Source organism: Larus michahellis, chromosome 3 (assembly GCF_964199755.1).
Source record: "Larus michahellis chromosome 3, bLarMic1.1, whole genome shotgun sequence".
Classification (NCBI taxonomy): domain Eukaryota; kingdom Metazoa; phylum Chordata; class Aves; order Charadriiformes; family Laridae; genus Larus; species Larus michahellis.
In genome coordinates, this window is record NC_133898.1 from 128173571 (window position 1) to 128200557 (window position 26987).

The following is a 26987-nucleotide window of genomic DNA, read 5'->3' on the forward strand; positions in this document are numbered from 1 at the left end:
TTGGGTCCTGTCCCTATCCTGGTCATCAGCTTGCTGTATAAAAGATCTTTTCCCCCTCATACCTACTGTTTATGAGGACTGCAAGGTCCCCAGGGCAGGAAATGTCACTTGTGTGTTGCACAACAGCCTCCTAATCTTGGGTGAGGCCTTGAGCATGCTAATGTCAGAAATACTTTCCACAATGGGACATTCAGTCCCCTGGGAGCCAGGAGCAGCTCCTAAGTGGGTTGCTGGAGTCTGGTAGGGAAAAAAGCATTCTTCGATGTGACCCTTCATGGCTCTTAGTCATTGGGAGTGGTCCTTCACATCCACCACCAGGTCCACAGAGATCAACTGGTATGGACAATGCAGGGCAAAACAAGAAAGCAGATCTGAGCACCACCAGCCGGCCCACACCTACAGACACTTTTTTCCAGCATGGCTAGGACATGACAGCATCTCTGACCAAGGACCCAGCCCACCCAAAGTCTGAGTGCTTTTGTCTTCCCAAGAAGGAGAATCAGATACCCTCTCACAACTAAGCCAGCTGGGGATCAGAGGGAGGTTGCCCAAGGCTCGAGTCCGAAGGGTGGCTTGAAATCCCCTCTCTGGGTCCTTCCACCATCTCTGCAAACCCCAATTCCAACAGCATTCCCATTCCTAGGTCCAGACCTTCTGGGTTTGTTTGGGCTTTTCTTAGCAACCCTGAATCTGTTAACCTTGGAGAGACCATCCTGAACACATAAACCTGAGGGATCGGGACCCAAAAGAATAATAACAGTAAAAGCACCTCCGATAGGGAGATTTTGAATCCTTCAGTTCAAAGCCAACAACCAGTTTATAAGTCTCTGTTCCCAAATCAGCCTCTAGAAGGGGACAAAGAGCCCTCCCTGCCCTGGTTTGGGGTCAGACCCTGCTGCATGAGAAACTTCAACAAAGTTGTCTACCTTCTTCTGCCCTCCAGCCCCCTCCTGCCTTCACCCCCTCTGGGTGAAGAGAAATGGAGAGAGACTTCCATTAATATAGCCCTGGAGTTTTGTTTACAGCTGGAGGGATATTTAATATCAACATTTCCCCCTGCAGAAGTGTCTTCTCAACCCAATGAAGCAACTCAGCAAAGGAGAAGCTGTCCTTCAAACACAGCCAGGCACTTACAGGCTCTAAACAGACCCTGAGAGCAGTTTTTCCCCACAGAGAAGCAGTTTCCTAAAACAATTTGTTATGATAAGAGGTGAGAGCCACGATCCTGTGTATACACGCATCCCAAATGGACTCTCAGGGGAACTCACAGATGAGGCAAAGGACATTGGCCCCTTCGGACACATGGGCACCCTGGGATCCCACCCAAGACACCCTCCCCTTCTCCTTCAAGGGACAGCCATGACAGTACAGCAGGGGGACATGGGATTTGCCATTCCCAGTTCCTTAGGATGGTTTGTCCCAAATCCCAAGTTTGTTGCCATTAATAAGTGACAGTGGGAATCTTTCCTAAGGATTCCCTTCCTGAGCCTTTAGGGGTCCTTTAATAAGTGTTTTGCTGCAACTAGTGGAGCCGAAAGTCACATCTTCTATTTCTTTTGAATGGGTTGAGATGCTCCCATGAATTGCATGACTCCAGAAGCTGAAGTTTCAAGGGGAAAAACCCACCAAAATGGTGGTTTCTGGTCAGATCGCAGCAGTTAAAAGTGCTGGTTGGTCCATTATCGTGGCAGAGCAGGGCTGAACTGGAAAGGAAAGCAGGAGCAAAAACCAAGGAGAGACAAAAGTAGAAGCGACATGGAGCATCTGGAAATAAAGGAGCCCAAATATACGCCTGGGAGGGATCTGTAGCCCAAAGCAAGCTGTCAGTGAGCCTTTCATTTTTTTGGCAGGGACATCCTCAGTTCGACACACAGACTGGGATCAGAAAGCCCATGATAAACTAATGGAGATGAGGATGTTTCTGTAAAAGCAGGTTCTGACCATTGGCTTTTTCCCTCCCTCCCCTCTGACTGACTTTGGGGGAAATTCATCCAGGGCCCCGCTATTTTAGAGACTAATGGGACCTAGACACGGGGAGAGCGGGACAGTGCCTCTTTGAGTAGTGCCTATCAGTGGGTTGGTTGCTGGTGGGAATGTGGCTCCCTGGTCTCCTCTGATCCAGATTATCAAAGAACATCTCCTGTGCGATTGCTGGTCTGCAGGAAACGGAGAAGGGGGTAAATTCATCACTGTTAACCAGAAAGACAGCTTCAAGCAAAATGCATCACTGTGAAGCTTCACAGAAATGGCTCGACGCTGTCCCAGAGCGTTTTGGGGTTTATCTGACGCGTCTACGGTGGAGAAAATGGTTGGTTACTCAGTTGGCTGCCTGACCAAACAGCTTTCTCCCTGCAAACCTAAAGACCCTACTTATTGCTCAGGAAAAATTGAACCTACAGCCTGGCTGAGCCACGTGCTGCTTTTGAAAAGGCAAAGAAATCTGTTTTCTCCTTGCTTTGTCCAACACCACAGCCTGGCTGTTCCTGTGCAGCCCTTCTCAGGCCAAATGTTTCACGTCAAGGCAAAGGGAACATTGCGTCCCTCCCCTGCAAAGCTCCCTCCTCTGCCTGCGGCAAGCCAAGGTCTATGGCACGCACCATTGCCAACAGCCAAGAATACTCCTTTCCTTCGTGGATATGTTTTCCCCGGTTTGAAGGACAGTGGAGGTAGAAGCAGCCAAGGGACCAGCTGAGATCATGTGCAAGAGGGAGACGCTGGGGAGGTTGGTCAAATCCTGGGCCTGGATTTGAGTTCGGTCTTGGCTCTGCAATAGGATTCTCTTGAGCAAGGTTTTTCATCTCCTTGCAACGTGATTCTTCCACCATGACTTCCCTGCCTCACCAGAGGGAGACAACAGGACAGCTTTCAGAGGCCACGGTCATAGATGTGGAGATAAGCAGTGTATGGAAGAAGTGTGGGTGGAAACGGGATGGATTCCTCCAAAGCAGATACAGATAAACTGCCTGTTTTGGGAAGGGGCAGGGGATGGTCCTGCGGGACTGGCCAACCTGGTTTCTTGGAGAAGCATTGACAGCTCTCCAACACACCAGATTGCAAACCATCAAGCCCAATGGCTGTACCAGAGCTGACTGAAGAGACGGTTGACCAGCACACCGAAGTACCGTGAAATGCCCACATCCAACAGGTACACAGTCTGCCCTACAGGAGACTGGCATGCGAACACCCCTGAAGATGTGGGGTGCTTTTGGTGGGAGTAATTGCTGGCCACCCCTTTGATAGCAACCTGGTGTCCTACAGCAACTTCTGCTGACTCTCAAGTTGTGCACGTGTGAAGGTCCAAGGTCTGCTTTCTTTTGCAGGGATGTAAGCCTGATCCCACCCACCAGTGACCTCCCCTTTCTTACTCCTACTTACAGTTCTTACACTTGTAAATATCTGAGGCTCTTCTGATAAACAGGAGATTCCTCGGCTTATCGACTGTCCAAATATTTTTTAACAAATCTTAGATTAGCACGGAGAGCCCGGGGAATGGCCAGGATGGGGCCATCCACAGTCTGGGGTCTGCTTGGCAGGAGGCACCTGGAAATGGTCTTTCTCTTTTTTGACAATGGAAAAAAACTACAGCGTTTTTCTCCTTGAAACGTGTCCCATCTCCAAATGGATGTGCCCTAGCAGAGGCTCTGCTTTGGTAACTGCAAGGGAAGGGATGGTGTGGAAAAAAACGTAGAGGATCAGAAAAGGTTGGGATTTGCAATGCCATGATCCCACCTGAGCAGCCGTTTCTGAGTTGCGCACAGGCAATGGACCATCTCCAACATATGCGGCCGTGTCTGCTGTACCCACAGAGGACCACAAGCAGGTGTGCAGTGGAGACATGCCAAGCTGCTGCTCCGCGGCTGAGCCATGGGAACTGGCCTTATGGCTACTGGGTAACTGGTGAACGCTGACCCTAAGCCCAGCTAGCAGAGTCTGGCCATGTTCAGATGCTCTCAGACCCCAATCTACAGTGGTCACATCTCAACTGCTTCCCAGGAGCTGCACCAGGAGATGCTTGGATCAGGCTGAGGTGCTTGGACCATGCCAGGGGCTGTGCTAACGAATGAAGAGCGTGGTCTGTCGGGTTCCCCATGGCTGGCATCTGGCTCTAATTTGTCATCAAGCATGACACAGCCTTCACGTGCCCTTGGCCCTCTCGACCTCCTACAGAGCAACTGATGATGTGGCACTTAGGGACATGGTTTAGTGGTGGACTTGGCAGTGTTAGGTTTACAGCTGGACTTGATGATCTTAAAGGTCTTTTCCAGCCTAAATGATTCTATGATTCTATGAGCTGAAAATCCTTAAACCATGGGAACCCACTGACTTGTGGCCGTACGCCCCAGTGCAGCATCAGTCTGTCTCATGGTGACCATCTGTCTGTCTGTAGAGGTGACTACCAGCACCCAGGTGGACCAAAGCCAGGGCCAGCTCCGGGCCCAGGGAAACTGGTGCTGTTTGGGATCATTACAAAGACACCAGGGAGCAGCTGGGCAGATGTATGCAGACAACAGAGCCAGTAGTGGGAGAAGGCACAAGGGGACACAGCACAAACCAGAGGCTGGACATTAGGAAAAGGGTTTTCGTTAGGAGCTGGGGGAATCTCCATCCCTGGGCATTTCCAAGCCTCATCCAGGCGGATCCACAGCTGTCCTCAGCTACTGCCAGTGGTTGTCCTGCTTCAAGCAGGAGGCTGGACTAGAGATCCCTCCAACGTGTGTTTCTACAGTCCTGCAACTCCAGAAACTCAAAGTTGATTTGTTTTTCTTTCCCAGACTGGCACAGATCAGAGAAGAAGACATTTATCCAAGTCAAATGGGCAACATCCTGCTTGTAGGAATACAAATAATTGTATTATTGTTATCATGTGTGTGCATGTATTATACTTGTGTATGTAATACGTACGTTTATATAAATTTACGTATTTGTATATAAACACACATACACCATGTCCTTAAGAATGCCGTCGTAGCAAGCTCAGAGTCATCTCTGATCAATTCTCTCTGGTTTTGTGACTAGAATTATTATTCTATGGCTATATAGAACATAGCTGTATAGAACCATGTATGTATATATTTATATATACATACACAAATATAACACACAGACATATATAAACCCCCACCACACTTTATATATATAAAACATATAGATGCCATGTATAGTAATATATGAAATACGTAGGGTATATATTGCTCTGAGCTCCGAACATGACGGCACGAACAAATATTGATTATCATGTGCCTATTCAACCCCCCCCCTCAGCCCCAGTTTTCTTCAGCTCGCTAATTTAGACACAGGCTCTGACTCCAACTGGGAGGTGATAAATACGCTGGCAAATAACCATGCAGAGGAGTTACAGCAAAATAAGCCAGGCCAGATCCTGGCCTCCCTACGGGCCGCCAGCCAGGGACAAACAAAAAGGTGTTTACTACGGTTCATCGCGTTATAGGGGACGGTCAGTTTGCCTAAACCCCTGGCCCTTCGCTTTTCCTCTTTTCTTAGTTATTCCGCACGTTAAGTCAACTCAGCCCCCGAGCGGGGCAGGAGGACGGAGAGATTCTCCCGGCCGCCGATAAAGCATCTGCAAAGGTCAGTTTGCGCAGAAACTGCAGCCCGGACCAATAAACCGGCAGGTACCGGACTTATCAGGGCAACATATAACTTGCAGTTTTTCTAACTCAATTGATTGGACTTTTTATCTAAAATAACAGGCATTATAAGATAGGCGAAAGTCGAGATAAGGAAGAAAATTGAGTAGGTCTCGAATCAAGAGATCAGCTCGGGGACAGGTTCAAACTCCCACAACCTGCCCCGCAGGAATCAATGAAAGTTTCTTGGCGTCGTCCGCTCATTTTGAAAACACTGCTGAAAGTTGAGCGAACTTTGAGACCGCGGCGTTTATTCTGTGATTATAATTAACCTGCTCACCCGTTGTTATTGATTTTGCGCGAAGGGAGGTGACAGAGGCTCACTGGGATGTTGGTTTAGGAGTAGAAATGGTTGGAGAGAGGAGGCAGCGGGGCAGGCAGAGAGCCCTGACGGGGGGAGACCCTGCCCTGGTTGGGGGCAAAAGGAAGGGGGAACAAGGGGGATTGTAGAATCATAGAATGGTTAGAATTGGAAGGAACCTTAAAGCTCATCCAGTTCTAGCCCCCTGCCCTGGGCAGGGACACCTCCCACCAGACCAGGTTGCTCCAAGCCCTGTCCAACCTGGCCTTGAACCCCTCCAGGGATGGGGCAGCCACAGCTTCTCTGGGCAACCTGGGCCAGGGGCTCACCACCCTCTCAGTAAACAATTTCTTCCTGATATCTCATCGAAATCTCCCCTCTTTGCCCCTCCTGCTTGTGGTCCCTCCTGGTGGGATCTGGGCAAACCCTGGAGGAGGTCAGATCTTCACATCCAGAGGGTCAGGGTCAATCAGAGAGCATCAATGATGTGCCCCGTTGAAGCCATGAAGGACCAAACGTGGGAAGCCCCTGGAGAAAAGCCTCGGTGGTGCCCAGGATCCAGAGCATCCTCCCAGCCCTGGGGAGCATGAGGAGGAGACACCTCCCAAGCCAGCTCCCTCTCTCGTGCTCCGCATCACCAAGGCGTGTCCCAACGCAGTGTCCTTCCCAGCAGCCTGTCCCCGGAGCAGCCAGCCCCTGGGGCCAGCGCTCCCTTCCCAAAATAATCTCAGACATCTGGGGGCCAAACATGTCATTCGGAGGAGTCCTGATGTCTGGGGCTTGCCTCCTCGCTGATTTTTTTACAGCTCCAGCGCTGCAAGCCCTGAATATTTAATAATGATGGCTCCCTGGCTTGCGAACCCAAGAACTTGGAAAGGAGTTTAAATAATAAATATTGGATTATTTTTATGTCTCTTCTAGAGTTTTAACAGGTAGGAATCAGGGTTTCCCAGCTTTTCTCTTGTCCAGAAAAGTTTCTCCTTCCCTTCCTGCAAAACCAAAGCCTGTCGTACATGACTTCAGAAGCTGGAGCTTGAAGGAAAAACGGGATGAAATAAATGAAGCACCAGGGCCAGCAAGAGCCGAAAAGCAGACAAGAGGCAGATGCCTCCCAAACTGCTCAGAGATGTTTGCAGAGCCAAAGGAGACTCCCCCGGCCCTCGAGGCCAGAGGACAACCTACGACTTGCCTAAATATTATAGACCGTGCGAGCAGGAGCAGTGAAAAAAAAAAGCAAGAATTGGCAAAACCTTGCTCCGAGGGAGAGGTCTGGTCTCCTTCTCCCCCCTCCAGCCCCGGCTCCATCTTTGTCCACAAATTCTTTTGCTGGGCTCAGGTTTTAATTTTTTAGGAGACCCCGATGGCGTCAGGTGCCCAGCCCTGCTCCGGCACCCCCAAAATACATGAGGCCGCGGCTGGAAGCATCGACCTGAGGAGAACGGCTGAGTTTTGGGAAGGAGAACGAGAGCAGGCAGCGGCATCCCACCGCGGGACGTCTCCTGAAATGCTCCCCCGGCAGACACCGACCATAATTCCGAGGGATTAGGAGGAAAACATTTCCAAGGCGGTGATTTCCTTCTCCCAGATTCAGAAGCTGCCGGTACCAGTCCCTGGTAGAGACGGGAGATCGGCCCCGCTGCGTCCCTCGCCCCACCTCTGCTGGAAAACTCACTTTTCCTTCACTTGCCATGAATTTATTTAATTATTTCCCCCCCCCCTTCACAAACAAAACGAATGTCCGAGTCTCTCCTAAGGCTGGCGTGCGCCGTTCCAGCCCCGCTGGCTGCGATAAGGGCTTCACCGGCTTGACGGGTCACTAAAAATAATTTAAAAAAATAAAAAAAGCACAAATCCCTTCGTTCCGCAACGTATAAACCAAGTGGCTGTTTTCCAGAAAGGAAAAAGAAAAAGTCACACTGTTTTTTGTTTTTTGTTTTTTTTTCTCTGAGAAAAACCTCTAGGTCGCCATATGATTTGCGGGGGGGGGGGGTGGGGCCGGGGGGGCTGCGTTTCTTCCCTATGGAAACTTCTTGCGTGGGCCTGATCCTGCAGCAGCGCCCGGTGAACCTCCTTCTGCTTTAAAACAAGGATGGTTTGAGCTCTGGGGAAGCAAGATGGGGGGGGGGTGGTGGTGTTTGTGGTTTTTTTTTTTTTTCACAGCCCATACTGAATGTCTTTTATAAGGGGGGGCCTGATTCTGCAAGCCTTGCCTGGGGGGAAGCAGCAGGATTGGCCTCGGAAAGGCAGAGAAAGCAGCAGAAAGACGCGGGAAGGACACGACTTTGTCCCCCTTCCAAGCAAAGGGCGCATCCTACATTTAGGTGTCCACCTAGTTAAGCAAAAACGACAAAACACACCGAACCCTCTGCGCCAGCAAATAACTGAGAAAAAAAAAAAAAAATTAGAAAAAAATCACCCAGCAATTCTTGGAAAAGGAAAAAAAAAAAGGATTTTCACTTCCAGCGGCCGCTGTCCCAAACTTTGGCTTTAAAATCCAGCCCTGGCCGAAAAAAAAAAAAACCTGAAAGCTGAAATATTTCAGCGCCGACAGCGGGGTCGGATCGACGTCCAGCTTTGAAAATCTCTGCCCGGGATCTTCTTTCCTGGCGGACCCGGCGCCCGCCCTCCTCCCTGCTCTATTTTTTTTTTTTGGGGGGGGGGTGGGGAAGGGGGGGGAGCTGAGAAAATCCGAAAAAAAAAAAACAGCGGGGAAAAAAAAAAAAAAACCCACCGGTGTTTAAAAGGGTGCGATCGCAGGGGGAAACGCTGCCAACTCCAGCATTGCCCGCAGCAAGTCACCTTCCGAAAAAACTGCAAGGGGAAAAAAAAAGCCAAAAAAACCACCAACGAACACCCCCCGCCCCCATTTCTGCCTTACAACGGCTCGGCGCGGTGCAAACGTGGTTTTGGGGTTTTTTTTTCATTTTCAAAAGAGCCTTTAATACCCCTCGTAGCAGCCGCTGCGAAGGCAGCGCTGATGGAATTGTTTTCAAGCACTGTCACGCACGTGTGGGCACCCGGGTGTAAAGACCTCACTGCTCAGGCACGGCAGATAATTGGGTTTAATTTCTCATTACAGATGTATTTACGGCTTGGACCGGTCACCGCGACCGATGACGTGGGGAAAACTTGTAAAAGCCGGAGAATTTTTAATATTTTGCCGCTGTCACAGCCAGCCGCGAGGTTTTTGCCCCGCAGATGGGACCCAAAAGGTTTTTTTTATTCCCCTAAAAATAAATTTAAAAAAAAAAAAATAAAAAATCAATGCAACCTCATGATGAAATTTGCTTTTACAGTTCGGGTGAGTTTGGGAGGTAAGACCACGTTCTCGGATATTTCCCTGGCTTTTTAAGCGGCTTTTCGCACGCGCACGCCGAAGGCGTATTTACACCTTCCTGCCAGACGGCAGCGTGAATTCGGGATCCCATCGACGAGGTGAATATTTGGCCCTCCCCATCTCCCCTTTTTGCACTCCCACGGGCAGAATTACACACTTTTTTTTTTTTTTTCCCCATTTTTTTCCCCCCCCTGCCCCAAAGCAAACCCTGCCCGTAACAACCCCACCTTGCCGTTGGCAGCGTCATCGCGTTATTCGGGGATCACACCTCCCCGTAACACGGGGCTGGGGCGTCTGTCCCAGCCAAAAAAAGAAAAAAAAAAACCCAAATAAATCTGCGTTTCTGCCTTTTTTTCTCAGCGTGAGCAAAACCGGCTGCTTTAAACCCAAATCTGAGCTCTGGCCACGGCTCCCCGCCTGGTTTCGCAGCCAGGGGTGAGCCCCAAATGGGAGGCAGACGCTTCGTTAAGTCTTTTTATAACAAGGTTGCAAAAGGCTGGAAGGACCCGAGATGTTCGGCTGCATCCCCCCCACCATCCTCCGCCTTGTGGCCCCCCCCAAGGAGCGTCACCGAGACGGGGGAGACCCACAAATATCCCATTTCTGCCCCTCCTTTTCAGCAAGGGAACTGTAAGGGAGGGAAGGACGCAGCAGGTTGGGGTGCCAGGGCAGGGAATTTGGGAAAGAAAACCTCCTTGATACATTATATAGGGGACAGAATATATTTACAATCCCATTTTTCCTACATGCGCCGGGCTCGAGGAGCAAAAATTTCAGCCTGGAGCCCTGCGTCGATGAGAAACAAGGTCTCTGCAGGTTTGAGGACTACTCTAAAAATTTCATTTATATGGGATTTTCCTAAAAATTTTTTCACGTTCTATGATTCTATGAAAAAATTGCATTTTTCCACCTATATTTTAGCAGCTTCAGCCGCAACAGGCTGCCGACCTTCAGGTGCCAAAACTTGCTCATCTCACCACGCTGCCGCTTTTTCACCCGGTTTGGGATTTTATTTGCTGGTTGGCACTTGGCTGGAGGTTTGTTGTTGTGGTTTGTTTTTTTTTTTCCACAAGGCATCCTTAATTTTACACTTGTTGGGAGCAAGATAATTTGCCCCATTAAAAATACCCGGCTGCGTCGGGGATAACCAGCTTTGGGGAGCATTTCTCTGCCTGCCGAGCCAAGGTTTCTCCATCATCAGAGGAGCACGGAGGGAGCAGGATCAGGTCCAGTTTCCCTGGGGAAACACCAGATAAACCCTCATCTATTTCCAAGGGTTTCGCTTCTTTCTCCCCCAAAACCCGATGGAAAGAAATACAGAAAGAGCAAAATGTAAGCTGTCTCTTAAAAAAAAAAAATCACTGTTATCGCTCCAGGGACAAAGACACGCACGTGAATGCGTGTGTGGAGGAGAAAAATAATTAATCCTGGCTTAATAAAGTCTCAGATTCAGGGCCACCATCCACCACATTAAGTTTTACTGCGTGACAAAAATTCATTAGCTTTTATAACATATTGTATACTACGCCATGGCTGTTCTATGCATCATATGCATTTGTATTCGGTAATAAAGTGTTTTCGGTTATTCGGTATTCGGTTATTCGGTAATAAAGCAGTTTTCAATGAAGGAACCATATTGTTAATGAGTGTGATATAGTGCCCACGTTGGGGATATTTTTATTCCTATCTTTGCTGTATTTACAGTTTAAAATACCCTTTTGGGGGATTTGTGCGGGTAATAATCACTTGTGTGCTTGAGCTTGATCTTGCATCCCTTAATTCCGTGGGTTTCATCCCAAGTCCCAGACTGATGGGTGACAATTAAATTAGGCAGGAGAGCAGACGGCGGCTTGAAACCGGCGGGGGGGGGAACAAAGCCCTGGGCCAAGCTTCCCCGCCGGCAGAGACGAGGTGAGAAATGCAAAACGGGGGATGTAGGGTCCTGTGCAAAATACAGACACCTCCTACAGTCCCATCCCTCCATTCTGAGGTCCCATCGCTCCATCCTGCGCTCCCATTCCTTTGTCCTACAGCCCCATTCCTCCATCCTATGGCCCCATCCTTCCATCCTAAGGTCCTATCACTCTATCCTATGGTCCTGTCTCTTTGTCCTGCAGCCCCATCCCTCCGTCCTGCAGCCCCATCACTCCATCCTATGGCCCCATCCCTCCTTCCTAACATCCAGTCCCTCCATCCTCTGGCCCCATCACTCCATCCTATGGCCCCATCATTCCATCCTAAGCTCCCATCACTCTATCCTATGGTCCTGTCTCTTTGTCCTGCAGCCCCATCACACCATCCTATGGCCCCATCCCTCCATCCTACGGTCCCATCCCTTCATCCTACATCTCCATCCCTCCATCCTATGGCACAATCCCTCCATCCTATGGCACAATCCCTCCATCCAACGGCCCCATCCTTCCATCCTAAGGTCCCATCCCTCCATCCTATGGCCCCATCCTTCCATCCTAAGGTCCAATCCCTCCATCCTACAGCCCTATCGCTCCATCCTACGGTCTCATCCCTCCGTCCTGTGGCCCCATCACTCCATCCTACGGCCCCATCCTTCCATCCTACGGTCCCATCACTCTACCCTACGGTCCCATCACTCCATCCCACTGCCCCATCCCTCCATCCTAAGGTCCCACCACTCCATCCTGCAGCCCCATCCCTCCAAGGGCAGGACAGCAGAGGTTCTGGGCTCCCCCCCTCGCCCGCTGCTCTACAGGGAGCGGCCAACTCATCCTTAGGTGCGTGGGGAAGGTCAGGGGCTGCTTGTAGGGCAGAGAGTTGTAACAAATGCTGATGAGTCACCGGGAATGCCCGGCCAGGGGGACGCTACAGGGCAAATCTCTTAGCATCCCTATGGGAAAGCTTAAGATCTGATTCACCATCTCTCCCCCACCAGCAGCAGAGAGGACATTTTCCAACCCAGCAGCGTCTGCTCCGGGCTTTGATCTTCCCAGATGCTGCTGCTGTGTTCAGACGGTGCCTGTCCGGGGAACCCTGACTTCGAGTCAGTCCAAACAAAATGCAGAGCACCCAGCAGAAATGCCCACAGCCCCATCAGCCTCCTCTGTGCCAAGAAAAAAAGAAAAACCCCACTGTTTGGTTTGGGGTTTTTTTTGTGTGAAAAGACAAATTATAGGGGCTGAGGATGGCAAAGCAGGATCTGGCCCTCCATCCCCAGCCTGGAAACATCCAGGAGGCAGTGGGATGGATTCCCCCCAGCTCCCGTGCCGCCCTCGATCCCCGCTCCCCTCCACCCGGGGAAGGGGAAAGGGGCAAACTGCCCATCTGTGCTAATTTTGGGACAGATTTCCAGAGGTTTTCGGCTCTGGCCGGGAAGTCTCCTGAAAGGGGGGACTTTGCAGCCGGTCCTTTTCATGCCTCATTAAGTCGGGAATTCACTGTAGCCCCATCCCAGGCGATGCCCGGAGCAAGTTCACGGCCTCAGCCGCAGGGTCTGATCCTGCCCTTCAGGTGAATGAAATCATTCGCCAAAGTTACCCTGAAAAGCCCAAATTTGGCATTTTGAACTCACTCCAGGGAAAGTTTTTCAAATAGGCCCATGTGATTTACGCAGCCGTCCTTCCCAGAGGATGGCTGCCCTCACAGAGCTGCATTGACAGGTTTTAATTCCTCTTAATAAAAAAAAAAAAAAAAAGCAATAAGTTCTTTATTTCTTGAGCAGAAATAAAGAGATTCTTGCTTTTCCCATTTTCTATCACCTTTTTACACAGTTTCACCAAACTTTCCCAAGTGCATTGCTTCACAGCGGGGAAAAAAAATGCCATAGACTGCATATCTGTGTCTGCCTAGCCGGCTACACCTGCAGAGACTTGCTCTTAGTTATTAAATAAATGGTAATAATTAATATTCTAATGATCCCAGGGGCGCTCTGCAATTAGCACTATCCAAAGGTGACAGTTCTCCGGGAAGAAAAATCACTGGAGGGACACCAGAGCGCTGCAAAAATCCCTTGATTTAATAAAGCCTTGCGCAAGGATTGTGTTTCTACCTTGAGATTCCTCATTGTCCAGAGAATAAAAATACCTTTATTGCTAAGGAAAGGCAGAGGAAGGAGCCTGGGCTCCACCGTGCCGGGGACTGAGCTCGGATGTGTTATTGAAGCGGGTCTGTGATGGGTGCAATCCACAGTGGTGTTTCCCTCCTATTAAATCTTTCAGTTTTTCAGCCCATCGGGGCTTTTCACCCTCGCTTATCCAAAAAAAAAAAAAAAACCAACACCTTCTCCCCGCTCAGAAACCACCAGCCGGCTTTTATGTGCTTCATACCACCCTCCTCAATACCCGCAGCCTGGGCAAAGCGTCCCTCCGGCGTCGGGAAGGGACCCGGGGGTGGGGTGGGAGTCCGGCTGCATCCCGGTGCCGAGAAGGGACCCGGTTGGGAACAGCCCGGCCGCGTCCCGACTTCGGGAGAAGAGGGAAAGGGGTAGGTCTGGACTTTCAACCGCTTTTGCCTTCCAAAAAAAAAATTCCATTTTAATCCCCAATTTAAAACTTTTCAGATTTCAGGAATTTTTTTTATTTCTTTTTCTTTTTTTTTTTTTTTACCAAAACCGAACATTTTTTATTTAAACCCAATTTCTGTTTCCACAATTCATTCGAGGCAGAGGCGAAATCAGACCCACCGCTAATAAATCCCCCGGGTTTCTGCCGCGCTGCCCTCGGTGATGCCGGAGGCGACGCCGTGAATCCAGGACCCGGCGCTGGAAGGGAAGGGGCTCCCGGCTCCTTCCTCTTCCATTACAGACCACTAACATTTTCTGGACCGGCTCAACCCATCCCGGCTTCCCGCTGCGACTTAGGAGCCCGGATAAAAAAGCACTTTTTGCCACCAAAAGACAGGCTGCAACCTGCGAAACCGCCGCTTAACTCAGGGCTTGAAAAGCCAAAATCACTACACTCAATCTCCGGCACCTTAAAAGCTGTCGGGTATTTTTGCAACTGCAATTTTTCATCTGCATTATTTTGGTTTTAAGTTATTTTTATTACTAAGAGCCCTTTTGAGACCATCGCAAAAGCAAAAAGGTGGTATTTTTTTTTCCTAAGGAAGAGACGGCATGGTAGTCAAATACGAATGCGCGTATGTCCTTGTTGATAATATTCAGTTATTACTTAATTATTTGATTCATCCTGCCTTTTTTTCTTACGCTTTCTACCTTCACGTGGCTTCCCAAAAACATTGCCTGCTTGGCCAAAACTTTATCCTTAAAGACAATCTGCTCCCCATTTTAAGCAATTTCATAATGCCCAAAGAAAAGCAAAAGGCATCGGCAAGGCCAAGCCTTCACCGATGCCCAACTTTCCTTTCTTTAGCGTCTTAAAATAAAGCTAAAGATAACACAAATCTTGCTGGACTGGAGGGAAAAATTACCCTCCAAAATTCAGGTTAAAGAACGCAAAATTAAAATGCATCTGCAGACAAATTTTCATCACGTTCTTTGTTAACCCCGACCCCGGCAGAAATACCTTCATGGAGAGAAGGCGGGGAAGAAAAAAGAGTTTATGAAATCGCGATGCAGAGATGTGCCCCGCATTTCTCCCCTCCCTTTCTCCCTTTTCCACCATCTAAAATATAAAGTGATATTTTAAGCCATTTCTGGTCGGAGGAGCCAGGGGCGTTTAATGAAATGAAAGGCTCCGAGATCAGGATCGGCAGGAGAGGTCAGGGCTGAGATTTTTTTGGGCAAGGAGACGCCGAAATATAGGGCTGGGTCGATACGATGTGCCTGCGAGTCCCCCCAAAAGCGTGATAATAAATGTGGATGCATTTCTTTTCCTCCTTTTCCATCGTCTCTGCCCCCTCAGCACCAAATTTCCTTTTGCTTGCCCTTTTTCCAGCCTAACCGCCCTTCCCAAAAATTTAAAAAAGACATAACATAAAATAGCCCAAAAGGAAGATCTGGGATTCACGGGCCAAACTCTGATTTCCTCCTTTTCCAAACAAATTTCACCCATTTTACACCTAAAGAAAGCCCAGGAAGGGAGTGCATGCATGCCCATGGAGAATCGTGGTCCTGCACAACCACGATCATCCCCAACGCAGCCCCGGAATCCCTGTGGAACTGATTGTGGAGCCAGCAGGCCCTTACGCGAGAGTTCGGCACATCGCATTTTACTGCTCAGGGCCTAAATTAAATTATACTTCCTTTTTTTTTTTTTTTCTTTTAAAGTGTGGTCCTTGAGGGTCTTTTGAAATGGTGATTTTGTATGTGTGCAACCACACGACGGTGGGGACCCCCAGGTTTTGCAGCCAGAGAGGGCGGCTCTGGCGAATATCCCGAATTTCTCCTTCAAATTTGGGGTCAAACCAAATTGCCCACCAAATTCGGGGTGAAACCCTCCCTCCCCTACCCCCAACCCCGGCTGCTGCGCTCACCTATGTTGGCGTGCCGGGCGGCCGCGGGCGTCCCTCGGCTCTGCAGGTTGTGCAGCATGGGGCTGTCGAAGGGTGAAGAAGTCCAAGTGGTGGCCATTTCTGGGCTCATATAAGCCGGGTAAGGGCTGGAATAGGAGCTGCCGAACCCCCTGGTGTACTGCTCCCTCCCGTTAGCCGAAAGGTTCAAGGAGCTGCTGTAAGCCGCCGCGGCTTCCCGGGAAGAGGTGGCGGGGATGGGGGTGCTGGTGGAGAAGGAGAACCGAGGTGACACAGGAGGGTGAGAAGATCCGGGGTTGTAAGCGACGCTTTCGGCTCCGGGTTGAGTCCAGATGGAGTGGCTGGAGACGGGGCTGCCTTGCTGGGAAGAGCCGCTGCTCTGGAGGTACGGCAGGCTGGGGAGCATGGAGGTGACCCTCGTGGTGGGCACGTAGACGGGGGACGCTGCGGCCGCGCTGTGCATGAAGCCACCTGCCCCCTCGTACGCCGGAGGGCCGGGGTTAGCTGCCATGGCTAAACTCTGGTACATCTCGCGATGGGCCCCCCCAAACCCCAGCCGGGTCCCCGGCCACAATCCGGAGCGATGGGGAGCGGGTGACAAACCCCAGGCTCAGCTTTCCCCTCCGGCGAGCGGTGGCCGGAGCGGTCTCGCGTGGGTACAACCTTCCAGCCAAAACCAAAACACCACCAGCGATGCAATTTTCCTCCAAAACACACCCCCCCCACCCTCCCCTCTTCCCCACCACCACCCTCCTTCCCCACCTTCAGCAGGTCCGGCCGCCGCTTCGAGACCCCCAAGTAAGAAGTCCGGGTCCCTCCGGGAGGAGAGATTTTTAGCTCCCGCCTGGATTTAGCTTCTCCCACCGGGCTCCATCCATCACCTCCCGCCCCCCCCCGGCCCCCCCCAACACGATGGGGATGGGCTGCTTAAAACCCTCGGTCAGTCTCCTCCCCCCTTTTTCTCCTTCTTTCCACCCCCCCCCCCCCGCCCCGTCTAACAGCCCCTCCGGGGGATGCAGGGGGAGATGCGGCCGGGGATGCGGGAGGAGGCGACGGCGCGGGGTGTGTGTGTGTGTGTGTCCCCCCCGGGGCGGAGGAGATAAGGAGGTTAGAGCAGTTCGTGGCGGGGGGCGGGGGGGGGGGGGGGGTTACACAGCCGGGAAGGTGAGAGACAGAGCGATGCTCTCTCCTAGAAAACCTTTGTCCCGCAGGTACGATCGGTGCTTTAAGTTGTTAATGGCCCCCGGGGGCGGCGTTTGATGTGGCGGCGGGGAGGCGACCCGGAGGCTGAAGCTGCGGAGGGCTGGGGGGGGGGTTAAATTAAATTAGGCAGACGGTGGGGAAAGGGGGGGGGGGGGGAGGAGGAGGAGGAGGAGGAGGGAGAGGAAGGCTGGCTGGCTCGACCCTCCCACCCCGCGCCCGCCCCACGCGTGTCCGCAGCCCCCCAACGGCCGGCCACGCGTGGAGGGGCTTAAAAAGGGAGGGGGAGGGGGCATTAACAACTGGACTCCCCCATCAATGCTGCCCAGACCCACTTGTGAGCGGGAAGCAGACCCCAAACAACCCCCACAAACCCCCCCTCCCGGGTGTTTTTAATCGCTTTTCCCACATGGGACACACACGGGGTGACCCACTAGGGACCGGGGACGCCGTGGGTCCGGGGGTGGGGAAGGACACGGGGCAAGGGGGGTGCTTTGTCCCATGTGGGTTTGGTTTCTGATTTGGGGTCCTTTTGGGGGGTGTGGGGGGAATTTTGGGGGGGAAGGGCTGGTTTTCGGGCATGGCGCAGGCCGCGGGATGCCATGGAGGCCTTGCAATCTGGTGGCAATGCCGAGACCCCAAAAAAACAGTTGTGAGGGGGGGTCAGGATGAAATCACCCATCCCAAAGAGGGTCTGGGAAGGGCGTGAAGTGATCTGCAGACGCTGTTTTCTCTGCAGATCGTGGAGGGATCCTAGAAAACCATTTTACACCCGGAAAAAGGCTGGATGAGGGGGAGAATTATGGCACGGGACGGGGGGAATTATGGCCGGAGAAATAACTCTTGGGACTGATTTAGATTTAACTAGCAGATTCCCCAGGCTGAACCCCTCCGCCGGGCTGAATTTAGCAGCAGAAGAGATAACCGGGAGATAAGGACTGATACCCGGGGAGGAGAGCAGGAGACCGGGAGGCGGCGGAGGGAAGGGGGAGAAGCCGGAGGCAGCGTTGGGAAGGGGTAAGGATGGAAGCGAGCCGGGAAAAAAAGGGGGTTTAAAGGAGCTCTGCTCCCCCCAACCCCCCGAAACCCAGGGGATGGAGGAACGTGTGCGTGTAACTGGCCTAGGACGGAGCGTTCCCACGGGACCCCTCCAAAGCAGGATCCACAGGAGGGGAAAAAATGGAGTGAATTCCCGCCTGCCTTAATAATGATGATAATAAAAAAATCAACCCCTCTCCCCCCCAAAAAAAGCAAAATCGAGCCCGAGGGGACAACAGGAGGACGCTTCCAGGGGAGGCCCGTGGGAAGGGGCTCGCCGGGGTCTCGGCGTGACGGGGAGGGGCGAGGGGACAGAGAAGCGCTACCCACCTTCAGTGTTTTGGGGGGGGCAAGGGGTGGTGGGGGGTGAAGCCGTGGGGCAGGACCCCCCCTCACTGCGGGGAAGGCAGAGGGCTATGAGATACCTGGCTCCTGCCCGCTCCTGCTTCGCAGCGCGGGGGTGGTTAGGGGCAGCGGGGGGGGGTCTGTCCGTGTCCCCCCCTTCCCTTGGCTCCCCAGTGTGGCCAGTCTCCCCAGTCCCACTCGCTGACTGGTTTGCCCACGTCACGTGGAAGTGGGCGGCGATGGGGGAGGAAAGAGGTGGGGAAGGGGGGCGGGGGGTGGGGGGTAAAGGAGGCCGGTATCTGTTGCACCATCAGCCGGGCGCCAGGTCTCATTGCCGTGCAAAAAAAAAAAAAAAAAAAAAAAAAAAAAAAGGAAAAAAGGAATAAAATAATAAAATCAAACCACCCCACGGACGGCCCAACGCTGCAGGCAAAGTCCAGCCCCGCTCCGCACCCCCCCACACTGGAGGGACACTCGTGCCCAGAAATTATAAGGCTATTTTTTTTTTTTTTGGGGGGGGGGGGGAGACACCCCACTTCCTCCTCAGCTCCCCAATCCTTTTGGAGGCAACCCCTTTCTTTGGGGGATATTGCACGGGCGTGGGGGGCGGGTGGGGGGGTGGTTCGCCAGGGTCCTGCACCAAATCCTTCACACTCCAAGCAGAGCGAAGAGGTGGCAGCTGCCCTCCCCTCCATCCCAGCCTTTTTGGGGTCGTCCCCCCCCCAAAACTGGACACCCATCTCTTGCTTCCCCGTGCGCTGCAGAGGGTGTAAAGGATAATGGTGCAGCGCAGGGTGGGGGGGTCCCCACAGCCCCCTCCCCGGGAATAACGCTCATATCCTTAATATTTCCTACACCCCACCTGCGGGGTTCCCCTTGGAAATGTGGGGGTGCTACCCGGCCGAGAGGGGGGACTAGAAGCAGCTTTTTAGGGGGGTCTGAAAGAAAAAAAAATAATCTCTGAAGATATTAAAAATCTCCGTTTGAAAGAGGTGGAGGGATGTGGGGGAGAGGAAAGCGATTTATCGAGGGGGGGTAGAAAGCGAAGGGAGCACTTGAAGGTGGGGGGGGGGAGGGCACAGGGATTCTGGGGCTGGGAAACCCCCAAAAAAGTGATCTCCATCCCGGGGTGTGTGTGGAGGGGATGCCTGCGGGCATCGGCAGAGGCTAAAAACGCGGATAAAGTTAAATTCGGGCAAATCCACAAATATAGGTAGGAAGGTGGTTGGGGGGCACGTGTAGAAATAAAATTCCAAGGCGCATAAATACGGCAGGGGGAAATTTCGGCAGCGGTGCCCCTGTGTGTCTCGGAGACATTTATGCTTTAAGCACACGGGGGAAATAGGTTTGTGGTAATAAGTTTGTGGTTATATACGTACAATGCAAATATTGCATATAGACGGGACTTAATGCATATTAGACGCGGGAACGTGTGTTTCGTATAAATATGTATATACTCCCATACCTAAATATAGTGTAATTTATACCACGCGGTGTGTATAGATACGTAAAAATATATCTTATGGACATATAAGTTTACGGACATATAGCTTATGAACACAGGGTTATCGGCACGCAGAGAAAGAAAGGAGAATTAAATATATCGTCTTTTTTTTTTTTTTTCCTTTCCTCAAAGCAGCTGCAAATCCAGATGTGCAGGGTTTTGGACACGCATCTCCCTTTCCACGCCTTGCAAGATCCCGTGTGATTTTCTCTAGCGAAGCAGCGTTTTGCTGAAGCTTCGTTGAATTCCGACTGAATATCAGATATCAGCGCTTTCTTTAAAAAAAAAATAATAATGAAAACGAGGAAAAATCCAGTTAAAACCGATGAAAACTGCCCGAGCAGCTGTACCAGGAGCACAGACGATTTCAAGGACCTGCCTTGGCTTTGGCTTTTCTGTGAAGAAAACACACAAAAAAATTAATTCCCGTGGTGGGTTTTGCGTGTGCGCGGTCGGATCCAGCTTCTTTCAGCGGGGAAATATCAGTCCTTAGCGCCCAGCATCCCGAAAAAATCAGTGCCGTGAGGCGCTGAGCCCAACCCGGTGCAAACTAACAGCAGGGAGGGAGAGGGATGGATTTCAGGGACTTTTTATCCCGAAAAAAAAAAAAAAAAAAAAAAAAAAAGCAGCAGAAGATGGGACACAGCAGAGCGCAGCGAAAAAAATCTCTGCTCCGCACTCGAAGGAGCTTTTTTTCGCCCCCCCTGGAATTTGCTCGCCCGCAAAGCGAAGAATTTAACGAAATCTGGCTGAAAATAACCCTGCGGAACAAATCTCGGCCTTTCCGCTCTCTTTTCCAGCCCCCTCTTGTCCCCCAGGGAGGAAAGAAATCCGTAAAATGCCGGGATTTTATTTTCTTTTGCCCGCATCGAAGTTAATTCCGCGGCGGTTTTAGAGTTAAAAAGTTCCGCGGCTGTTGATAGATGCCCCCGCGAGTGGCAGTGAACAAAAAAACTATTAAAAAAGAAAAAAAAAAACACAACAAAAAAAAATACACATTAGGAATTGTGGATAGGGGTGTGTGTGAGGGGCAAAGTTGATTGAAAAATTTCTCCGCGGGGCCGTGCCGAAAAGTGAATTTTTAAAAAAATGCGGGGGAAAAAAAAAAAGGTTAAAAAATGAAAAAAAAAAAAAAATCGAGCAAGTGTGGTTTTAGCAGAGAGAAAGGGATAAACGCAGCCGGCAGCTTTTAATTTTATTTATTTTTTTAAAATTATTTTAATTATTCCATGCCTTAGCTGCCAGCCGAGAAGGGGTCGGGGCGGGGGGGGCGGAGTACGGGCTGAGGGAGGGGACGGGCCACCCCGGGCCAGCGAGGGCGAGTAACCGGGCTCCAAAATACCGGTGCCCTTGGTTGGGTGGCACCTATGGGCGGTAGATATCTATAGGGCTATCTATAGGGGTATCTATAGGTATATATGTATATATCTATAGGTATAGGTGCTGTGGAGGTGCAGCCGGGGGGGGCCGCACGCTGCTGTCTTGTAGTAGAGCGGCCGGGAAGTGGAATGGGGCGGGGGGGGGGGGGGGAGTGGTGTCCAAAATGGGAGAGCCTGGGCCCGGCTGCACCCCCGGTTTTGGGGTATTTCGAGGCAGGATCAGGCCGGGCGGGGGAGGGGGAGCCCTGTCAGCCCGGAGACATCCCGGGGCGGCACCAAACCCGCCCCCCCGCCCACCTTTGGCGGGGGGTGGGGGGAGTTGAGGATGGAGGGGGGGGGATGCTGCTGACCCCCTACCCCGGAGCAAAGGGGGCGACCCCCCAGCATCAAAGCCCGGTGGAAGGGCTACTAGGGGGAGGGATGGAGCGGTCCCCCCTCCCGGGGGACTGATCCTGGCTCCCCCCGCCCCCCCCCCGGGATTAGCATTGCATTCCTCTCTCCAGGACCATCTTGCACCCCCACGGACCCCCCCTCCCAAAGGACACACGGGGGGGACCAGCGGGGACAACACCCCCCCCAGCCGCAGCCGGGGGAGTGTGTGGGCAGGAAGGTGTCGGAGCCGGGGTGTGGGGGGGCTGCTTTTGGCTGCCAGATTTCCCCCCCGACTTATCAGTGTCCTGTCGTACCTTCAGAGACACTTTCCTAAACAAACCTCACATCTGTTTATAAGGTGACAACGGTCCTAAACTGCCAACCCCCCCCCATCTAAACCCTCCCCCGCCCCCCCCAAAGGCCAGGTATGACCGCTCGGGAGAGGGGTGTCCAAAGAGCATCACGGTTCAGCGATGCTCCGGGGGCGTTTCTAAACCCTTTTTGACGGCCCCCTCCGCCCCCAAACTTCATTTCATTTCATTTCATTTCATTTCATTTCATTTCATTTCATTTCATTTCATTTCTCTTCTCTTCTCTTCTCTTCTCTTCTCTTCTCTTCTCTTCTCTTCTCTTCTCTTCTCTTCTCTTCTCTTCTCTTCCTTTCTCTTCTCTTCCTTTCTCTTCTCTTCCTTTCTCTTCTTTTCTTTTCTCTTCTTTTCTTTTTCTTTTTCTTTTTCTTTTTCTTTTTCTTTTTCTTTTTCTTTTTCTTTTTCTTTTTCTTTTTCTTTTTCTTTTTCTTTTTCTTTTTCTTTTTCTTTTTCTTTTTCTTTTTCTTTTTCTTTTTCTTTTTCTTTTTCTTTTTCTTTTTCTTTTTCTTTTTCTCTTTTTCTTTTTCTTTTTCTTTTTCTTTTTCTTTTTCTTTTTCTTTTTCTTTTTCTTTTTTTTTTTCTTTTTCTTTTTCTTTTTCTTCTTTTTTTTCTTTTTCTTTTATTTTTCACCAATGGAACAGGGGTGTATGGGGCAGCACTTCGTGCTGGGAGGCAGCAGGAGCGGACAGTGGCTGAGCCGGGAGGGTTGGTGCCAGGGGGATTTGGGGGGAGCCAGGAGCTGAAACCCATCCAGGACCAGGAATTTCAGGGAAAACGGGAGCCACAGGATGAGAACGTGCGCACCCTTGCATGATGCCACCCATGTCTGTGCCACTGCGTGTGTGTGGCAGGTCCCTGCTGCCGGGGATGGAGGTGTCCCAGGGTAGACACTGAAGACACGCCATGGATCAATGTGCTCTGGTTTTCCTGCCAAAATCAAGCGAATTCAGCCTAAAATATCAGGGCTCTGCATTTCCCCATCTGGGACCTTCTCGAGTGGTGGGGAGCTGTGAAAGCCAAGCAAAGTGGGAGCTTCCCTGGGGGCAGAGGGGCTGCATGGCCACCACCCCCTAGGATGGACGAATGGCTGCGTGGGCACCTGTGGGCGCACGTCATGGGTGGGTGGATGGGGGGGATCCCCGGGGCCCCCCGGTGCGGGGGTGAATGGGTGGGTGTCACTCATGGGTGAGGGGATGAATGGGGGTGCGTCACTGCTGGGGTGCTGTGGCCCGTTCACAGCACCGTCCACGCGTGTGGTTTTACTGTCATTACCAGGGCGCTGTGAGGTAACGACAGAGAAACGACGCGTGTGGAGCTCACCTGCCACCACCCTGCGGTAAGATCACCTCCCTGGCTGGTGGGTACCCGCCAGTGGCTCAGGTCCGGGCGCAGCCACTCGTGTCCGGCAGCGACGGCGATGGAAAGCCCCTTCCACTGCGGGAGAGGCTGGAAAAGCCTCCTCCATCAGGCAGAGGGCTGAGCTGCCTGGAAATGCTGGAGCATAGCAGTGCAGAACCTCAGCGAGTATCGCTGTCCATCTATCCATTTATCCCTTTATCCATATGTCCACATATCCATATATCCACATATCCACGTATCCATATATCCCTTTGTCTATATATCCACATAGTCACATATCCACGTATCCATATAGCCTTTTATCTATATATCCACAGTCACATACCCACATATCCGTATACCCTCATATCCATATATCCACATATCCTTACATCCATATATCCCTTTATCTATATATCCACATAGTCACATATCCACGTATCCATATACCCTCATATCCACATAACCTCATACCCACATATCCATATAGCCTTTTATCTATATATCCAGTCACATATCCACATATCCATATACCCTCATACCCATATATCCTCATACCCTCATATCCATATATCCCTTTATCTATATATCCACATAGTCACATATCCATATATCCCTTTACCTATATATCCGCATATCCACATATCCATATATCCACATATCCAAGTATCCATATACCCTCATATCCATATAACCCTTTATCTATATATGCACATACTCACATATCCACATAACCTCATACCCACATATCCATATATTTATGTAACTTTCTAGTTGTTCCGATATCTATTTGCCTATTTGTGCCTATCCACCTGCTGAAACGCCTATTTATCTAGACACATCTCTCCATGTCTCTCTCTCTCTCCCTTACGTGTCCGTCTGCCCATGGGTCTGTCCATTGAGCTCTGACCCACACGACTGCCAGGACCGCCTCAGCTATGGGGCTGTGTCCCCCTGACAAGTGGCGCTGCCTGTACCAACCCCGGATCCACGGCTGTCCTGGCTCCTTGGCTTTACCTCTTTCCCAGACCCATAGGGCAGTTTGTACCCCCTGGAAAGTGATGCTGCCGCTACCCCAGACCTATGGGGCTGCCCGCCCCATGCCTTTGGGATTGCCTGGACCCTCTTGACCCATGGGGCTATCTATACCGCTGGACCCACATCCCTGCCTGCATCCCAGACCCACGGGGGTCCCTCCATCCAGACCCACATCCCTGCCTGCACCCAGACCCACGGGGTTCCCTCCATCCAGACCCACATCCCTGCCTGCACCCAGACCCACAGCCCTGCCTGTATCCCAGACCCACAGGGCTCCCACCACCCAGACCCACAGCCCTGCCTGCCCTCTATCCTGAATCCATTGGTCTCCCTACAGCCTGGCCTGATGGGGCTGCCTGCATCTCGGACCTTCTGCCTGCATCCCTGACTTGGGGGGCTGCCCCAGTGGCGTCCCCGACTCCCGGCCGTGCTGAGCCGAGCCGTGCCGAGCCAAGCCGTGCCGTCAGCGGTGCCGTCGGGGCGGCGAGGCCGCGGCTGTCATCCCCTATTGATGAGGTGTGTGTTGACGGCGAGGAGGGACGGCCGCCGGCTCCGCTCCAGACTCCCCGGCGCTGGGGTCAGCGCCCCGGCCAGCCCCGCTGCCGCCGGGAAGGGAAGAGCCGGACACAGAGGGGATGCTCCCGCTCTCCCTCCGGCATCACCCACCAGGCACTCGCCTGTGGGAACTGGTTGGATATGATGAGAAAAAGGCCGATCCTGACCCAAATCGGATGGCAGATGCGGTGTCAGGATGGAGGCTTCATCACCAATTTCCTTCTCGACTGAAAAAAAAGCATTTCTCCCTCCGCACCGACACATCGGGGGGTTGCACGGGTTTAAATTAATCCACCTATTTCTGGAGAGGGGAAAAAAAAAAGAGAAATAAAAGCGAAACCGCAAAGGCAAATGGTGTTTTTTCACACTGATGCTCAGGTGTCCCAGCACTGAAACTCCACGTGCCAAATGCACGCGGAACGCTCTCACACGAGCAAAGGAAAAACAGGGATTCACGCGCTGGGATTTCATGAGCGGTAAATGCAGGGGGTTGGGTTGACCTTAGACTAGATTGCCAGGCAAAAAATAACCCACAAAATATTGACAATTTAAAAAATGGAAAACTTGGGGAAAAAAAAAAAAGAGTAAAAACTTCTCGTCTTTTTGAACAAGGAGAAAAAACCAGTCCCTCTGGCGCAGGGTGAGCGTGTGATCTGAGGTTGGTGGTGTCCTCCAAGGGACACTGGAGGTAGCTGGGAGCTTTCTGGGGATCTCCCTCTCTTCACCTGATCCATCACAGAGGAATTCCCTGAGCTCGGGACGCAGCAGATGCTCACACAGCCCTCCCAAATCCCCCAGCCTCGGCTTTGCAAGGGAAAGGAGGACCCAGACTCCCGCAGGGATCAGGGACCCAAAAGCCTCGGGCATCCCGAGAGGTGGGAGGACAACCACAGGTGGGAAGGACTCAGATCCTTCGGAGATGAGGACGTTTAGGAGCAGAGGGTGGATAAGTGGAGCTGGTGCTATTAAACAGTTGTTAATCTCAATGCGCTGCCAGGGCTCTTTTGGATTAGATCTGATTTCCATGTGATCCACACAACAATTAATCTCTTATGAAGAAAGGCTGAGGGATTTGGGTCTCTTCAGTCTGGAAAAAAGACGACTGAGAGGGGACCTTATCAACGCTTATAAATACTGAAAGGGTGGGTGTCAGGAGGATGGGGCCAGGCTCTTCTCAGTGGTGCCCGGGGACAGGACAAGGGGTAATGGGCACAAACTTGAACATGGGAAGTTCCACCTAGACATGAGGAGGAACTTCTTTCCTGTGAGGGTGGCAGAGCCCTGGCACAGGCTGCCCAGGGAGGTGGTGGAGTCTCCATCTCTGGAGACATTCCGAACCCGCCTGGACGCGTTCCTGTGCCACCTGCTCTGGGTGACCCTGCTCTGGCAGGGGGTTGGACGGGATGATCTCCAGAGGGCCCTGCCAACCCCCACCATTCTGTGATCCTGTGATTTCTGGAGTTGAGGTGACATCATGGGAATTTTTTTTATTTCCTACCTAATATCCATCCATCTTTGGTGGGAAATATCCCACCAAAAACCCACCCAGAGCACCCCTTGGGCTGCTGTTCTCCAGCCGAGCGAATGTCGCAGCCTTCCCTAGATTCCCTCATAGCAGCAGGAATTCGGACTATGCTGCTGAGATTCCTACAGCTCCACAAATAAAGCTTCCAGCTTCCCTTTGCCATCGGGAAGAGTCTGCTGGCTCTCCTGCTTCTCCTCTTTTGGGTTTGTAGTGTAAAGGAAAATACGTCTGGAGTAGTTAATATTGCTGATGCTTTGGCATTGCTGGAGAGCAGCAGAGCTGATGACCCCTTAAATCTGCTGAAACCCAGCTTGGCTTTGGCTTCCAGGCTCAGGACGCAGCTTCACACTGACTTAGGAGTGCTCTCCAGGATGGAAAATTTTGGGTGAATCTTTGTCATCCATGGGGAAAAGCAAGAAAATCCACAGCATGCTGTCATAGAATCATGGAATGGTTTGGGTTGGAAGGGACCTTCAAGACCATGCAGTTCCACCCCCCTGCCATGGGCAGGGACACCTCCCACTAGACCAGGTCACCGTAACATGAAAGTTCATTTTATCACAGAATGATATTGTTATCATTAAGCAAAAAACTCCTGCGCAGTACACCGGGGAAAAAATACTCAGGTGCGTTGGCA

At 51.6% G+C, this 26987-nt stretch overlaps 1 protein-coding gene and 1 long non-coding RNA gene across 9 annotated transcripts in view; one reads left to right on the forward strand and one right to left on the reverse strand.

Moving 5' to 3' along the window:
• GATA4 (GATA binding protein 4) overlaps positions 1-18497 on the reverse strand; it is a 34080-nt gene extending 15583 nt beyond the window's left edge. For 2 of the 5 annotated variants that reach the window (XM_074582093.1, XM_074582092.1), the window contains exon 1: positions 15692-16391. In XM_074582093.1, the coding sequence (XP_074438194.1) occupies positions 15692-16217 (526 nt within the window). In that variant the 5' untranslated portion in view covers positions 16218-16391. Of the gene's footprint in view, positions 1-15691; positions 16392-16450; positions 16590-18351 lie in introns of those variants that run through there. The other 3 variants (XM_074582096.1, XM_074582094.1, XM_074582095.1) reach the window with 3 other exon arrangements.
• On the forward strand, positions 16682-25613 carry LOC141741427 (uncharacterized). 4 transcript variants are annotated; one of them, XR_012586367.1, is made up of 5 exons: positions 16688-16795; positions 17747-17905; positions 19911-20206; positions 23170-23230; positions 24608-25613. It is a non-coding gene; the product is annotated as an uncharacterized LOC141741427 (long non-coding RNA). The 4 variants fall into 4 exon arrangements; XR_012586364.1 differs by lacking the exons at positions 23170-23230; positions 24608-25613 and having other exon boundaries at positions 16682-16795; positions 19911-21247; XR_012586365.1 differs by lacking the exons at positions 23170-23230; positions 24608-25613 and having other exon boundaries at positions 16714-16795; positions 17628-17905; positions 19911-21249.
• Positions 25614-26987: the final 1374 nt, after the last annotated feature.